Below are 18,255 nucleotides of genomic sequence, written 5' to 3' on the forward strand. Positions count from 1 at the left end.
CAATTTGACTCTTCAACCTCGACGTAGCAGCTTAAACTAGAACAGGAAGTAGCATAATGGCGCAAAACTTTCCTAAATTAAAAGTTTAAATGCACAGGTCATTTTATTCTATGACGTTATAAATAAATGAGTTTATATAAGCGCTTTATGTCCCCTTGCTTACACTAAGATAGGATGGACCTTTATTTATCCCCATGGGGAAATTCAGGAGTTAAAGCAGCAACAGAGTGAGAGTGAAAAACAGGACAGTACAGATACAGAATACAAACATTTAAAATAAAATGAAGTAGTAACTAGATGGCACAACAATGAACATACAGCTCCAAATTGTTCTTAAAGCTCAATCTCTACCTGTATGACAGCCAGTGTGTGTTGAATTGCAACACAGATACATTTTGTCATTAGTTTATTGAATACAATAAAAAAACTATCATTTTACTCAAACACATACCTATAAATAGTAAAACCAGAGGAACTGATAATGCTACAGTGGTCTCTTATTTTTATCCGGAGCTCTATATACATATTTGGGTTTGGATTATTAAATATATTTACATGTAAATGTGCGAGTGAGTGCAGTTCAAAGTCCTTTGTACAACCCATGCAGATGTTATGTATGTACATTACAGGTTACTTTTAATGGGTGACATGGCGAGCCCTTGATGGTGCCGCCTGATGGCTACAGGCACAAAGGATTGTCACTATCGGAATATATCAAATTGTTTCCCCTGTGTCATGATATGTGTTGGATTGCTTGATTCTTGCTATTATACGAGTTATCTGCTTTATGACAATATAGAGTTATATATTGTGTGCTTCTTGCTTAACAGTGTGGTGGAGATTCTGGAGAAACACGGTCTGCAAAAGCCCATTTCATATGTGAAGAACAGCCAGACCAGTGAAGAGGAAGCGCACCAACTGATGGTCAAACTGTGCCGCCACACTGGCCGCAAGTATGAACGTAGAAAGACACTTACAAACAGAAATATATGCCAGCATCCCTTCAACTTACTTAACATTAATGTGTGTATATGTGTGCAGAAACCCTCCAGTGAGTGAGACGGTGTGGACAGCTCTATTGCGGGACCTGCTGGACATGCAGAAGAATGTCTACACCTGTCTGAAACCTGAGACGTGTCACCAGGTAAAATTAGCAAACATATTTGACACAGTATTATCAGATTGATTATTTTATTAGAGACCAAAGGGGGTCAAGTATATCATCACATCATAGCACCATAGGTGTAGAATACACCAATTGAAAGAAAAGGAACCATAGCAAGATAATTGTTGATTAAAAAAGGTAAAGGGTGTAATTTAAAGTGAGTGCACCTTTCCCCCTGAAGGACACTTTGCTTCACAATTTTGAAATGGAGCTGTGTGTTCCACATCCTGAATCACTATATTTAGTTCTCAGTTGAACGCCATCTCTCCTTTTATAATATCCCTCTCCTCCCTGGCTGCTGCAGGTCTTTGTTGAGTCCCTGCTGTGTTCCAGCCGCGTGGAGAACGTACGCCTGGCCGGGCAGCTCATGCACTGCTCCAAGGTATATTAAACATGACTCCCCGCTCCATTTTACATTCACACTGCCCATTGGGATCTCCAGATATTAAACTGCCAAGAATGAATTCTAATGCTGCAGTCCCATTGATCTCTAAATGTTATATTCATGTTTCCAGGTCAGCCAGGATGTTCCTGTCAGCTTGTCTTTCCGGGGGAAAGGTTTACTGAAGGTGGGCTACGACAACAGCTTGGAATTAGTATTGGCTGCTGCCAGAGAGTACTTCAACTCATCCACCACGCTGACTGACCCCTGCATGGGCCTTGCCAGGTAAGAAGAAACATTTCATATTTATCTACTTTTAGAGACCAATTTATTTTTCCAATGGTCATTTTTCACAATTCTCACTTCTTATAGGAGATGACTTAAATTAAGAGACATATTTTCCATGTAGTTTTGTTATAGAAGCCTTTTTTACATGCCAGAGGCGTGGTCCGTTATGTGATTAATTTGAACGTCAATAGATTGTTGTTTCTGTCTATATTATTTACAGACAGAACATGAATTTTATGCAGCATTAAAGCAACATGGTTTTGATGTTGAGGTTTTTGCACGGCAAACAAAGCCATCAACCAATCATGTTGTGCGGAACGGACGCCATTTGAAAACTTACTTATGAGTGATATTTGTATTGTTATAGTATTATTACAACTTGTATTGTTATTTAAAAAACAATTCAGAGACTCCATGGTGCGAACACAAAGTAAAACTCTGCTATGCTCCTTTCAACCTTGCACTCCAGATTTGCCTTTTCGTTATTACCTTTTCTAAATAAAAGCTCTGTATCACTGTTTTTTAAAGAATGAATTCAAACTAACTCGGAGGATTTCCGTAAAATATTTGTTTTTCAAAAGGAATCAATTGTTGAAAACATGACTTAGTTCTGAAGGACGGGCTGGCTTGAATCTATTCGACGCTTGGGAACTGTTCATGCAATGTTTGGCTAAAATAATTATGTGAGGTGAAATACTTGTTGTTTATTCGTCAAGCCCCCAGTGTGTAAAGACAAACGTTTAACCTTCACAATTTCTGTAGACTTTGTATGGAATTTTCCGTCAACCTTGTACAAATTTAGCCATGCAGAAGTGTTGGAATGCTGCCCGAGATGTTGACCTTACTTCTTGTTGAGAAACATAATTTATTTCTTTGTGTGGATTCATGTTTTTGTGCTGGCATGACTGACAAGGAAGTAATAATGGCGGCTGCTTACATTTACTCTCCTATTCCATGTTGCATTAAGTTTAAAACAAGTTCAAGTATTTGTGTCAGTTGCTAGTCTCAGATCTCAGAGGGGGGCTGGTGGGTTTCTAACCTTACCGTCTGTTCCTAGTGGGGAAGTGGGACAGTAATTGGGTCGTCATTCATTTATAGTAACTAATGCCGAGGCCCCCCTCCACAGGCTTGGACAACATCATCCATTGTACCACTGTGTGTGTGTGTGTGTGTGTGTGTGTGTGTGTGTGTGTGTGTGTGTGTGTGTGTGTGTGTGTGTGTGTGTGTGTTGTGTGTGTGTGTGTGGTGTGTGTGTGTGTGTGGTGTGTGTGTGGTGTGTGTGTGTGTGTGTGTGTGTGTGTGTGTGATGTGTGTGTGTTGTGTGTGTGTGTGTGTGTGTGTGTGTGTGTGCTGTGTGTGGTGTGTGTGTGTGTGTGTGTGTGTGTGTGTGTGTGTGTGTGTGTGTGTGTGGTGTGTGTGTGTGTGTGTGTGTGTGTTGTGTGTGTGTGTGTGTGTGTGTGTGTGTGTGTGTGTGTGTGTGTGTGTGTGTGTGTGTGTGTGTGTGTGTGTGTGTGTGTGTGTGTGTGTGGAGCTGAGAGTAGTATCTGACAAAACAAGTCATTGAGACTCTAGTCCTTTCACAACTGGACTACTGCTCAATGATCTGGTCAGGGGCAAACAAGAGGGACCTGGGAAAGCTGCAACTGGTTCAAAACAGAGCAACTCGGCTTGCCCTTAGGTGTACACCAAGACATAATGTAAACAAAATGCATGTCAAGCTCTCCTGGACATTAGTCACGGAGAGGCTGATGGTATCACTCCTTGTCTTTTTGAGAAACATAAATGAGCTGAAACATCCAACCTGTCTATATAAGCAACTTACACCTAGCTCTAAAATCCATACATATAAAACGAGACATGCCACAAGAGGTTGCTATCAAATCCCTAAAGCCAAAACAGAGTCTATGAAGAGCACAGTGCTGTATAGAGCCATGGCTGCATGGAACACACTGCCAGATCAGATTTCTAAAGAAACAACTAAAGCAAGCTTCAAAAGACGATTGAAGAGGCATCTAGAAGCCCAAAGATTGTAAATTACACAAGCAGCAGACAGGTTATGGTAAACATACAGCAGCACACCGATTCATATAGGTTTTTTTAAACACATGCCAAGGAAATGGGGAATCAGAAAATAAGCTGTATGTGATGGTTGATATGAAAGTCACTGTTTGAAGGAAAATTGACGCCGTACACGATTTGTATCATTGTCTTGTAATGTACTGTCAAATGTCATGTTTTATGTTATTTGAGGACCCCAGGAAGATTAGCTGTTGTTATGCACCAGCTAATGGGGATCCTAATAAACTAAACTAAACTATCTCAACTTGTGCACGTTGCTCTGAAATTAATGGCCCGTACAGACTGGCAGCGTGTGTCCTTTAGATTAAAATAGCTGCTCCACAGACACACATTTTAAAGGCACACACTCCTTGCTCAGACAAACACACAAACTGCCCCCTACCCTTGTCCTGAAGGATTCGGTCGGTTGCACCAGACAAGTTCACACGAGGACAAAAAGATCCCTCTTAAAATAACATGGGAATCCCTTCCAACTAAGAATGAGCATCACTGACAGATAGACGAGAAGCACACTCTCACAGAGACAACAAACACAGGATGAAGGGATAGTTGAGATTGCTTGAAGTGAGGTTGCATGAGATACTAATCCATATTAAGATTATTATCAAGAGTAGATTGCTGTTTGAACGTCCTCAGTATATGCATATTATATATATATATATATTAGGGCTGTCAGTCGATTAAAATATTTAATCGCGATTAATCGAATGATTGTCCATAGTTAATCGCGATTAATCGCAAATTAATCGCACATTTTTTATCTGTTCTAAATGTACCTTAGAGGAATATTTTTCAAGTTTGTAATACTCTTATCAACATATGAGTGGACAAATATGCTTTATGCTAATGTTTATTATCATTTGAACAATGACAAATATTCTCATGAATATTAAACACAACAACCTCTGAACATTACAAATATTCGCCTCAATTCAACCTGGAACCTCTCTCATACAATAATACAATACAAATGGTGGTGTTGTGTGTGTGTGTGTGTGTGTGGTGTGTTGTGTGTGGTGTGTGTTGTGTGTTGTGTTGATGTGTGTGTGGTGTGTGTGTGTGTGTGTGTGGTGTGGTGTGTGTGTGTGTGTGTGTGTGTGTGTGTGTGTGTGTGTGTGTGTGTAGTGGTGTGTGTGTGTGTGTGTGTGTGTGTGTGTGTGTGTGTGTGTGTGTGTGTGTGTGTGTGTGTGTGTGTGTGTGTGTGTGTGTGGTGTGTGTGTGTGTGTGTGTGTTGTGTGTGTGTGTGGTGTGTGTGTGTGTGTGTGTGTGTGTGTGTGTGTGTGTGTGTGGTGTGTGTGTGTGTGTGTGTGTGGTGTGTGTGTGTGTGTGTGTGTGTGTGTGTGTGTGTGTTGTGTGTCGAACGGGAGCTGCCTGGACGCTGCAATCATGTTGCGCACTATCCGTGCTGAGTGTGCTGACTTTTCGTACAATGTCCCACTGTCTGGCTTCCTGCATAAAGTCAAGTACTCGGCGCAGTTGTGGCGAAATGTATATATTAATAATAGGGATGTAACGATACCAAAAACTCACGGTACGATAATATCGCGATAAAAAGTCCACGGTACGATATTTATCACGATATTGAAAAATAAAGGAAAAAATGTGAATTTTTAAAAAAATTTAAATGTCTTTATTAAATAATAAATCTGATTTGTACAGCATTTTAATAGGATAGTAGTATTTTAAAGTGTGAACAATATAATAATCAGACCCTGCAATAGTATAAAGTTTCACTTTAGTTTTTCAAGTAACTCTACTCTAACTCACTCACTCACATCATCAAGGTTATCTTTTAGGAATATGAACATGTCCACATTTCCAGGTAGAAGCTGGGAGGTTTGGGTGTTTACAATATCCACTGCTGTGGAAAAAACTCTCTTGCTTGGTACTGATGTTGCTGGGACAGAGAGATATGCTTTGGGCAGTGGGTAAAACTGTGCATTGTCTCTCCACCGCTTCAAAAACAATACAGTTTTTGCCAAGAAGGTGAGGCTTATTGACAGAGCGAGATATAAACATACTGTTGGTACTTGTCAATGTCTCTAGGTATGTACATGTAGCCCTGTAAATACGATGCCCTTTTGTGTTATCTGTTGTTTTATGTTCAAAAAGAGATCGATGATCTCAATGGGACCATCTGGTTAAATAAAGGTTTAAAAAAAAATAATAAAAAAAATCGCGGAACATTTTGTCAGTCTCACGACGGTATTGAGACATCTATTTACCGCGGTATCGCAATATTCGATATATCGTTACATCCCTAATTAATAATAATAATACCTTTTTTATTTATACAGCACTTTTCAAAACAAAGTCACAAAGTCCTTTGCATGGATTAAGAACCGGCCATTCAGGCGGCATTAGAGTCGGTGAGGTAATCAGGAGCCAAACCGTTAAGAGCTTTAAAAGTAATCAGTACAATCTTAAAATCAATTCTAAAACAGACAGGTGGCCAGTGAAGAGAGATTAAAACAGGGGTGATGTGGTCTAGCCTTCTTGTATTTGTATAAAAAAACAAGTTGCAGAGTTATGGAAAGGGAGCCAGTTCAAGTCACAACATTTTTTTATAGCTACTTATGATGAATTGTGAAATTCCTGAAATAAAGTGAATTACTCTTGAATTAGATAGTAAATTGGATATTTTTTATTATATTTAATACGCTTTTCTCTTTTATAGTTTCTTGATCTCTACCGCCAAAAGTTGTTAATTGCTAATAAAGTGCTACAATGTTTTTCTTAAGGTTTATTATGGTACTTGTCCGGTTGATTTTCAGGGAGGTTGACCTACAGTACATGCATGTCATATCAGATACAACATGCCAAACACAGGTTTTTTTATTATATGTTTTAAATTTACCACATTCCTTTCAATTCCTTTTTGGATGCATGTACAAGTTCTCAACAATATATTGGTTATATCTTTAAGAAACCTGCAAGTATTTGGTGAAAATGACACAGAACTAATATGCAAAAGAAAATTGGACAATGTTAACAACAAAAAGTCCAAAGGGGTGATTTATGTTGTAGTTGTTTCTCTTTTAGAAGCCCTTGTTTGAGTAGGAGAGTAAGAGAAGAATGGAGGAAATTAAGATGGAGAAATAACTATTGCATCAGTTCTCCATCTGCTTGGTTTAGTCATAAAACAGGGACGATCTTTACTATGGTGTTCTATTGATAAATCTGAGTCTGTTAAACAGGAAGTAGCTTTCCACGGAGCACATCATGAGCACGAGAAACCAACATATATTTTCTAAGGTGAACACACAAAGCACACGCCTGCAGACACTTCACAGCACGAATACATAATCACCACGCCCTCTTTCTGTCTCTCATTCGCCCATCCACAGCCCTCTCCTCCGCTTTCATTTGCCAGGACAAACCTCTTGTTCCTGGCGAGAACACCAGCCATGCTCAGAGAGTGGGAAGCTGCTGAGAGTGTGTGTACTCTAGTCTGTCAACAACCCTTATTTAAACCTGTTTTGAAGACATGTGTTTGGGTTTCATTACGCCAGTGGTTCTCAAAGTGGGGGGCGCGCCCCCCCTGGGGGGCGCAGAGGCATGCCAAGGGGGGCGCAAGAGACCAGGAGGAAAAATGGATATAAAAAAAAAAAAGATAAAAAAAAAAAAAATCAGAAATTGAAAAATTATTGATTCGAAAATAATATGATGCAGTACTATTACGTATGGGTCTCTGTGTTTCATTAAAGCTCGGCTCTGTGTGTGTGTGTGCGCGAGCGAGAGAGAGAGAACGCACCGGTACCGGAGATCGTTGTTGTTAGCTTCTGGTGCTAGCGAGCTACGCTAACGGATATAAGGAGTCTTTTCAACAACAAAGTGGAGGAGAGTCCTCTCCTGTCAGACTGAGAGACTCAGTGAACTAAATAACTCTCTCAGTGTTATCTCAGTGGGTCTCAAAAGTTTTGGTCACCATTAATGCAAACAATTATTTCCGAGGCACACGTTTATAATGATCATTATAGTTATAAAAAAACAAGAGAATAAATGAAAAACAGGTATGAAATACTATATGACAGTAAAACAAGAATAAAGTTTAAAAGGGTGATTTGTAAAATATCCATAAAGAAAAAGTAAATCTGTTTACAGTTCTGTTTCAAATGGGTGTTGAAAGAGGTATCCATAGATCTCTCCATTTTGCTCTCAAAGTGCACCAGATTGATGCTTTTAACTTCAATATTTAAAAATAAATCTTCCCGGGGGAGCTTGCCCCCGGACCCCCCTATGTGAGGTCCACACACCACCTATAAAATAGCACTTTGCCCCTGCTTACACCTATATGCCTCGAGCCTTCATTGTAACTGTCACACTGTGTATATGCGTGGGGAGTGTTGCAGTAGAACATTCCACTGTAGCGTCCGGTACATTAATGGGAAACCCTAAATGTTTGAGCACCCTCTATGAAACGTCAAGCTACCCCACAGCACCCCAAATAAATAATAAATATCTGGCGCCGCCACTGAGCCTGACTATTTGTGTTGGGGGGGCCCGACTTATTTTGTTCTCCAAAGGGGGGGCCTGACAGAAAAAGTTTGAGAACCACTGCATTACGCTGATGGAGATTCTGAGACGCCTCTTCTTGTGTTTAACATTATTAATTAAATGTGCGTTTTTCGATGATTATACACTCAAGGGCGAGTTTCCTCCTCTCTACTTAACTTGCACTGACGTCAGAGCTGTTCCATAAGCTGTTGTTTCATGTGGGATTTATTTATTTGTAAATGAATCATTTAGGTTTTTTCTCCCTCAATCCTTGCCGTACGATGCTTTGCTGTATAATTATGTGATGAAAAGCAGAGAAAATGAGAGCATGTACTTGCATCTTGAGCAGGCACATTGAGTGTACTGTTACATATGCTAAGTGATGTGCTACATAATCCTATTAAGGGTAATGAGTGTGGATTGTGTTGGAGGGGAAAACTCCCTGTTATAGATCCATCAAATGAGTCTAGACTTTGTAAATAAATCTGTTTGAGCGCTCTCTTCAGGTTTCTGATCAAACTTCTCAAACGTCAGAATTAGTGGACAAGTTTGCTACAACTTTGAAAGTGTGTACTTTAGTAAACAAAACTCATTTAGACCTTCCAACAAAGTTTATCAAGCAATGAAAACGGTTGTGCCGCTTTACAACAATTAACAAGAACATTATTAGATAAATGTTATGGGTAGTTGGTGTTTTAATACAACAATGTATGCGCTATTATGTCCGAACTAATGTTTAAATTTAATTTGAAAAACAATTAAACGACATTTTGGGAAACATGTTATTTGCTTCCTGCCGGAGGATAAGAAGATCCATACACATATATATATATATAATGTTGTTTCATTACATATGAGCAGGTTAGCTTAGCTAGTTCTCCTTTTTTTACTTTAGTTGAATTGAGTTGTTTGTAAATTTAACCGCAAAACACTGTACATGTTAACTTGTGGCGTCTCTTAGCTTAGAGCAAAGGTAGAGAAATAAAGAACAAGAACATAAATAAAAGACATTGAAAACAAAACAAACATGAAACTGAAATATAACATTAATGGTTACAAGTTGATATAGTCAACATTTGCTTTAGACTTTTTCTGTGTAGTAAATGATCCGTTTCTTCCATTTACAATCAAAAATATCTTCTCTCACTCTAAGTTATTAAGTCATTTTTTCCATTGTATACACCTCTCTAATAATATCCATCCACTGCTCTTTAGTATGTGGCTCAGCCTCACACCAATTTCTTGTTATTTCTTAGATATGTATCTATCCTTATCAATTACACAATAATTTACATTTCCAAGGTATACAATTGTGCATTCCTTTGGTACTGAATAACACAAAATATCTCCAATAGTAGCATGCCAATATACCCAAACAAGTCCTCCTGTTCTAACTGTCCGTTGTCTCCTGCAGGGCGTGTCTCCAGCTGATCACAGACGGTCCTCCGAGCGTTCAGGAGGAGCTGGACCTCATCAGCGCCCTCAGCCAACTGGAAGACTTCAGCGCCAGCATCCTGCCACTGCAAGGTACTCTACAGTATAAATGTTTGTGTCCAAATGACTTGATTTTGTTGTCTGTCCTGTGTTGGAAAAATATCATTCGTCACCGGCTTGAGCTTCAATATCAGGATACATGTATTTATTATCCTTGCAAGAATGGAAGTAGTCATCACATACAGAGCATATGGTACCTCGAACAGTGTCCTTCACATGCTTATATACAAGAGAGGGTTACAGTCACAAGATGGAGGAATACCGGTTCAAAGCAGTATACAATGTTTAGTTTAGATTAGCTAAGTCAGAAATGATCATGCTTGTCATATGCCTATCTCCATAGAGGCTGAATAATCATGTTAATTGTTGTCACTAGCTATCATATGCCTAAAACAGTCATGATGTCACGGCTGGAGGGCAAGGTACACAGGACCCAAATGCAGAAGATTGGTTGAAATCCAAAATACTTTATTTGCGGAACTAGGCCAGGCAACAAAGTAAAACAAGGCTAGGCAAAATTCAAAAATCCCTCTGAACAAAATCCTTCCAGCAGCATCAAGAATCTCACGACGACAGACAGAAAAACCAGAACTTAAATGCACACAAGACTAATCACACAAACAAGACACAGGTGAGGAGGGAGGAGAAAACACAGGGGTTGTTTCTCAATGTCGAGTACGCTTGCTTGGTAGCACATGTCTTCCGAGCGTCTTGCTTCAGAAGCGAGGCAAGAACACTTCCTAGCCTCGGAAAACGAAGAATGGAACAGGCTAACAGGTGTGCAGGTGTGCGACATATGAGAGGCCCCGCCTTACATTTTCCGCCACAGATTTGGGGAAATTGGTCCGTGCGCAAAGAATTGTGGGGATTTGAAGGACGCGAAGTCTACACATGTTCAGCCTCGACATTTTTCCAAACGAAGTACGCCGGGCTCGGTAGAATTCCAAGTATGCTGGACATTGGAACAGTACTTCGGCGGCACTCGATGACGTAGTATGCTTGAAATAGTGGCTCTGGAGCAGCTTTACTCGAGATTGAGAAACACCCAGAGACAGGAAGCAACAGGCAAGACGGGGGTGAACACTTTTCAAAAATAAAACAGGAAACCAAAGACAGATCTAGACATGAACAAACACGACACAGACAGATCGTGACACATGATGCTCTTCTAGGTAATCATACATCCTGTCATGTACACATTTACGTAGGGTCATTGTTATCATGTGCTACTCTGATATTGAAAGAGTACATTCAGTATGTTCCCAACATCCTGTGACTTAAAGAGGACCTATCATGCAAAATGCACTTTTGTACGTCTTTTATACATGAATATGTGTCCCCGGTGTTCCAGGGAACTCACCAAGGGTCCTTCTCACTTCGGTTAAATGGATTCCTTGCGTCCCTCACTTGCGTCGTTTCCCTGTGACTAGTCCCTCCCACCAGGGAAGCATGGAGAGACGCAAGGAAACCACGAGAAGCAGGGAAATGAGTTTTAAGAGCAATGGGACGTCCTTTCCTCCGGAGCGTCACGTGAAGCGACGTCCGTTTGTGATGACGCCGCACAGCTGATCGTCTGACAGCAGCTCTGTCCCCGTTATTTCCACACACCCCCGCCTCTGTTAGTAAACATTTACTGACACAAACATTTGTATCATCTGTTGTAGACCCAAATAAATAAAATAAAATAAGAACTCATTCTCAAAAAAGATAAACGCCATTCTTAACATGTATATACGAACAATAGTTTGATTAATATTGATTAGAGTGCACAATAGAAATAAAATAATTGAGAGAAGAAAAAGAGATATATTATCTATCAAAACCCAGTTAGATTAACATTCATTGGATTGCAGACTTTGTTTGTTTGTGTGGATATGTAGCATTATTATTAACATTTTAATAGCACTTAATGACTGACTGAATGGAAAGGACAATACATGAAAATGTAAAACGAAAAAAGCGATCATGAAAATGTTTCCAAAAAATGAATTAAATGATTTTTGACCACTTTGTTGTTTAGATATATCACATATTTGTAACTAAATGAAACATTAATTGAAACAAAACACGGTATAAACTGAGGAGTGACTCTCGTGAGTTTCATGTATTTTCTTCACTCTGCTGGGAAACTGCTCTCATGTCAAGAAGCATGAGATCAGTGCATGCACTGCCTCGTCCAATCAGTGAGCGATACACAGTAAGGGGGCGGGGCGAGTATCTGAGGATTTCATCGATGGATGGTCTGGTGGTTCCTCGATTATAGCTCCTCCATTATCGCTCCTCGGTCCTCTGGCAAAAATAAGGCCATTGGGACGCTACTCAAGATGGCGCAGATAAATCAACTTCCGGTGAGACCGAGACTGAGGAGCGAGGAAATGAAAAATAAGAGAAGTGAGAAAGGGCCCAAGTGTCAGAAAACACAACCCTCTCTCTTTTCCTCCATACCAAAATCTCTAAAAACGGGGCTGCAACGGATCTGATACAGACCGATCCAGATTTGAATTATTTTCTACGTCACAGAAGTGGTGCTCCGCTTAGTGGTCAATTCTCCACCTATCAGGGGAATGAGAGGTTGGGCCACCGCCGGCCATTGCCGCTCGAAAGCGCTGGAGACGCTGTAGTACATATGCCAGGCCTGTAAGTGGCGCTGTAGTCTGCCACAAAAGCAGCGAAGAAGACTTCCCGCGCATGGTTGCCATGATTGCCCTTATTTTTATTCTCCGCTGTTGCTCTTTTTCTCCCTCCCCGAGGCAAGCGTTTGCTCCTGTAATTCAATGCAATCCCTCCCCGTCGAGGCAAGCACTGTAATTTTCTCCGGTTTGCCACCAGCAGATGACAAACACCCACCTCTCCGCCTCTTTCAAGGAACGAGGGGACCGTGCGGCAGAGTTTAAGTTAGGTGTTTTTCCGCCGGTCAACATGTCCGTTAAAGTTTCAATCTTCCGGACAAAATTAGAAAAGTGCCGGTCAAAGGTCTTCTTTGTTATTTATTGAGCTTTAAAACAAATGAATAATGACTCTATATAAATCATATAAGAATAAAACACGGAGGACGGAGATCTCTTTTTCTCCCCCTCTTCTGACAACCCAGCAGCTGATCTCAAAGCACGCTCCCCTCTCCTGCAGGGGGGTGTGGTCAGCTGCAGCTCACAGAATCAGCCCCCTGCAAAAACAGGGCTGGAAAGAGCAAATAGAGCGAAATGAGGCATGGCTAAAATGCAGGATCAGTTTGGTATTTTGAAAAAAAAACTATATTTATATACTTTTATATAGGTATGGCCCTACAATATATTGTTCAAATATAGCATATGTGCCCTTTAATTTAAACTCAGACATATAGTTTGCCGTCGCCCACTTCCATCTCCCATCTAGCCTCCATCCCGTCTCCATATGTCACCTCTTCTTGCCACTATATCGAAATCTATGGTTATTTACAGATCAACTGTTGTGAAAACAACATCTGCCTGATGGCCTAATTAGGATTGAAGCGTTAGCGCTCTGCATGTTTCCTTCACTCGCATAATATTTCATATTTCATCTCCATCTGTAAACCTGACCAATCAGTATTCACCTCCACACTCATCCTTTTCTCTCTTTCCTGGCTCCACCTCAGTACTCTATCGCAGTGGTTTCCAGGCATGGCTCTCTTTTAAAGGGAACTGTGGAGCCAGTCTGCAAGCAGCTTGGCCCCTCATCGCCTCACCTCTGAACCGAGGTGTTGTTTGCCTCCGAGGCCTTGGCTCTCTTCCCTCTTTTGCCCTCGTCAAACTGAGCTGCCAGCATAAAACCGCTGTGACAGGGAGAGCCATCTCTCTCACCTTCTTCCTCTCTTTCTGCATCACTTATTCCTCAGTTTTTTTTCTCTTCCCTTTCCTCCTTTGCTCTCACGCCTCTTTCACCTCACTCCATGCTCTCTTCTCGCATTATTTTTTGCACTGCCCGCTTTACCTGTGAGACTGCAGTGAGACCAGGAGTTTAGAAAGAAAGTATGGGAAGGAAGGGATGGACGAGAAATGGGACGGAAAGTGAAAATGAAAAAAACGTGGGTATAGAACGGACTTATTATTTTATAAAGCCTATTTTCAATGTTTTGTCACCATGGCTGGATACTGTATTGCTTGCGGTGCCCTCGTAAAATGTGTTGTCCTGACTCAAGGACACATGCACAAATACTGTCAAAACACAAAAACACACAGTCTTTCTTTTTCACAAAAAGTAAAAGCCATATCCCTGTAACTCTGTGCACCCACAGATAATCACGCACAAGTATTAAGTGAAATAATTTGAGCAAAGGTAATCCATTTTAGGCTTTCTCCTGCATCCCCTCCTACAGTGCCTTTGGCAATGCTTTATACCCAACACTCACACTCACACATACTCAAACACACACACACACACACACACACACACACACACACACACACACACACACACACACACACACACACACACACACACACACACACACACACACACACACACACACACACACACACACACACACACACCACCCTCTCCAGCCTTCCCTCTAGGCCTCGCCCAAAGCGATGCCAAGCCATAAAGATCCTCAGCAGGGTGCAGAGGAAGCACTTCACATGCCATTTCTTAGCTTTTCAGTGAAAGCAAAAGAAAACAAATAACGAAATGGAATTTTGGGAGTTTCTGTTTGATGAATTCAAATTATGATGCAGTAGAAAACCTTCCTGAGATATATTCCAATCCTTTCGTCTGGGAGGAGAACAGAACCAACATGCACATTTTACATTTCACACAATGAGCAGCGAATCCTAAATCTTCCCGAAATATGTTCTTCACTAGTATATATATATTTAACTAATGTTCAAGAGATACTTGTGTAGAGTCATATTTACACTGTGAATTGTATGAACTACAACAACAAAGCCATACATGGCCATACATGGCTTTGTTGTGATCCAGTGATACCAGTGATCACCAACTGGCGGCCCGCGGGCCACATCCGGCCCGCCAGACATTCTCATCCGGCCCGCACGACGGGGGTGACTGTGGTGTTGGCGGAGTGGTTACTGCCTCCCACCCATTTAATTTTTTTACAATGTCTCGTGAGTAAGGTGCAGTACCGGAGTCCAATAGAGAGGCAGCAGCTGCGGGTCAGTAGACTGCGTACTGCGAAACCTTCCCTGCCTTGAACAAGAATTGATCCTTTGTTGTGAAGAGTCTGGTTAATGCGGTCCGCACCACAGCAGTAGCCCCGCTGCGACAGAGTCCAACAGAGAGGCAGGAGCTGCGGGACAGTAGCCTAGAAGCAGGGTTGGGTTGTAACGGAATACATGTAACGGCGTTACGTAATCAGAATACAAAAATCAAGTAGGCTAACTGTATTCAGCTGGCGTTACATTTGAAAAACGAGTAATCTGATTACAGTTACTTTCGTAAACCTGAAGTGAATACATTTTTGGAATACTTTTTGGTATTACTGGTGGAAAAGTTTCCTCACAAAATGTAATATTCATTACCGGCAGAACTGTGTGCACACTGCACGGCGCTGCAGCATGTCTGTGAGCGAGAGAGAGATGCAGAGTGTCTGTGAGGCCCCGCCCCCGCACGCAGTGAGAGAGAGATCTCTTTTAAACTATATTGAAAGTTAGAATCGGAGATGGTTCGATAAAATGTGCAAGATAACGTTTATGTAGCATTTCTTTATTGTCGAGATGATGACATTTATAACGGGATCAAATCAAAGTGAATGGCCTGCTGCTGCTGAATGCTTGGGGCAAGTGACTGGAAAAAGTTTTAAAAGTTATTACATCGTTTGAGATAATACATAATAATGATAATTCATTCTATTTAGGGGAGCCTTTCAAAGCACCAAAGGACACCTTACAATTCATAACATATTCCAAGGAAAGGTTTTAAGACAGTACAAAGAATGCAGTCCGGGTGATGTTTTTTATGTGGGGTGCAGATGAGAGGGAGCTGTCCAGAATGACACCAAGATGTTGTGTTTGAGTTCTTGATAAGCCATTAAAACAGTAAAATAAGTGTCTCCTGCTCACCAAAACATACCCATCTGTTATGGAAAAAGAAAGTAATCCAAAAGTATTCTAAAAGTAATCTGAATACATTTTTAAGACATGTAACTGTAACTGTATTCTGATTACTTTCAGAGCATGTATTCAGTAACTGATTACATTTACAAAGTAACCCTCCCAACCCTGCCTAGAAGTGATCCTTCGTTAGCGTGAAGAGTCTGCTAAGCTTTATGCGGTCCACAGTACCTGAGCGTGCTCCACTAGCACCCCCCCCACTTTAAAATTCTGGGCTATATAAAAATCGCTGGCCCGCGATAGTGTCTATTGGATACATTTTGGCCCTTGGACAAATGTAGTTGGTGATCCCTGCCATACATGCTGAATTTATAAAACAAATTGTAGCACATTTGACAGGATTACAGGTAACAAGGGACTGTGGTTGACAGGATTATAACACTAATTGTGTGTGGAATGATTGAGTGTGTAAAGTATTGGCTAAAGTAATTGGGATAAAGATAAGCTTTGATTTTGCATACACGTGAAACCTGGCAAATGTTTTAGCAGGCAGATTTAGATAAAGACATAAACATGGAGGCAGGTAAAGAGAAAGATATATAAAGAGATAAACTTTAAAATAATTTTCACTTCATTTTTGTTTCAGTGTTCAACCTATATTATACAATTCAAGACATAGTGCTTACAATAATGTGAATAAGAGAAATTGGCATAATGCATGTTTCAGCCTCACATTCACTGTTACTGACACGAATAAAGACAATGCAAATGATGTGATGTATCATAAGGGTCGGGCTTTACCTTTTACAAACTTTAGCAGCATTGCATTTGTTTTGCAGATATCACGACTGCAGCTGCATCCATCATTTCCACACCATCATTTGTACCGTCAGCTACAACTCTTCCAGATTGAGTACAGTAATTAGCCAAACATGTCTGACACCCCTCCTCCCCCCTTCTGGCTCCCTTCTCTCCCTCCCAGTGCGCCTGCAAACCAACCGTCTGTCTCTCATAGAGGAGTGCATCGCCCACTGCTCCACCGCCTACAAGCAGTCCACCACTCTGCTGAATCTGGCCTCGCTCCTCAGAGTGGCAGGTAAATACATCACACACACACACACACACACACACACACACACACACACAACACACACACACACACACACACACACACACACACACACACACACACACACACACACACACACACACACACACACACACACACACACACACACACACTGATCATGTCATCTTTCTACTCTTTTTGTGTTGTTGGGGTGAAACGTTCAATTAGCAAGACTCTTCTCTGATCATGATGTTAAAGGTCACCTATTATGCAAAATCCACTTTTTCCTGTATTTTATACATAAACATGTGTCCCCTCTGTGTAAAGAGAACCTGAAAGTTTCCATTTCTATAAGAACCTGTCTGAATGAGCTGATCAGATTTGGTCCACTTTATGATGTCATAACGATTTGTTTTGGCTTGTGTAACCATTAGCCAATCACCACCCAAAGTAACCCCCCCCCACCTTATCACCTGAATCTCCTTCTAGAGCATCAGCCCCCTCTCAGAGGGGCGTGGGGAGTGGCTCCTTATTTTCATCTAAAGCAGGGTTTCTCAAACTTTTTCATACCAAGGACCACTTAACCAATAAAAAAACACTCGTGGACCACCTAACTCCACAAATATAAAAAAACACATCGTTTTTCTAGAACAGATTAAAAATCGCCTGAAAATGGTACAAACAAGTGGCAACATGTGTGATGAAGGTGTTGCGCTGGGCTATATCATGCAATTGAATTGTGTGAAACTTAACCTCGCTCCATTGCGGAGATATTCCCGCGAGAGTGCGCGGACCACACTTTGAGAAGCACTGATCTAAAGTAACAGACACAGAATCAGCACTTTTGAGACAGGGCTGAAACAGAGGGGCTTATGGGATGCTACAATGATCTGTTTGGTATTTGGAGCCAAACACTTCGGAGACATGTTTTGTATATAACTGAGAGCTATAATATATTGATGAAAAAAAGTATAATAAGTGACAAAGCTTATGGGTTTAAGTGAGAGAAGGACCGCCCCCACACGAGGCAAAGAGACACAACCCAGCCTGCGTGGGTACTTTCAGGAACAATCTGACAATTCTTAGGGAAATTCATCTTCATGAGCAGTGTTGCAGTTACCAGGCACACATCCCTACTTATGCACACACACACACACACACACACACACACACACACACACACACACACACACCCACACACACACACACACACACACACACACACACACACACACACACACACACACACACACAC

At 41.1% G+C, this 18,255-nt stretch overlaps 1 protein-coding gene across 1 annotated transcript in view; it reads left to right on the plus strand.

Moving 5' to 3' along the window:
- The window catches only part of nbas (NBAS subunit of NRZ tethering complex), a 216,955-nt gene that overhangs the window by 68,575 nt on the left and 130,125 nt on the right, over positions 1-18,255 (plus strand). Inside the window, 6 exon segments of the mRNA XM_034234085.1 lie at positions 831-953; positions 1,042-1,144; positions 1,470-1,547; positions 1,681-1,832; positions 9,826-9,938; positions 16,914-17,029. Of these exon segments, the coding sequence (XP_034089976.1) occupies positions 831-953; positions 1,042-1,144; positions 1,470-1,547; positions 1,681-1,832; positions 9,826-9,938; positions 16,914-17,029 (685 nt within the window).

The sequence above is a fragment of the Gymnodraco acuticeps genome, unplaced genomic scaffold (genome assembly GCF_902827175.1).
Source record: "Gymnodraco acuticeps unplaced genomic scaffold, fGymAcu1.1, whole genome shotgun sequence".
Taxonomy (NCBI): Eukaryota; Metazoa; Chordata; class Actinopteri; order Perciformes; family Bathydraconidae; genus Gymnodraco; species Gymnodraco acuticeps.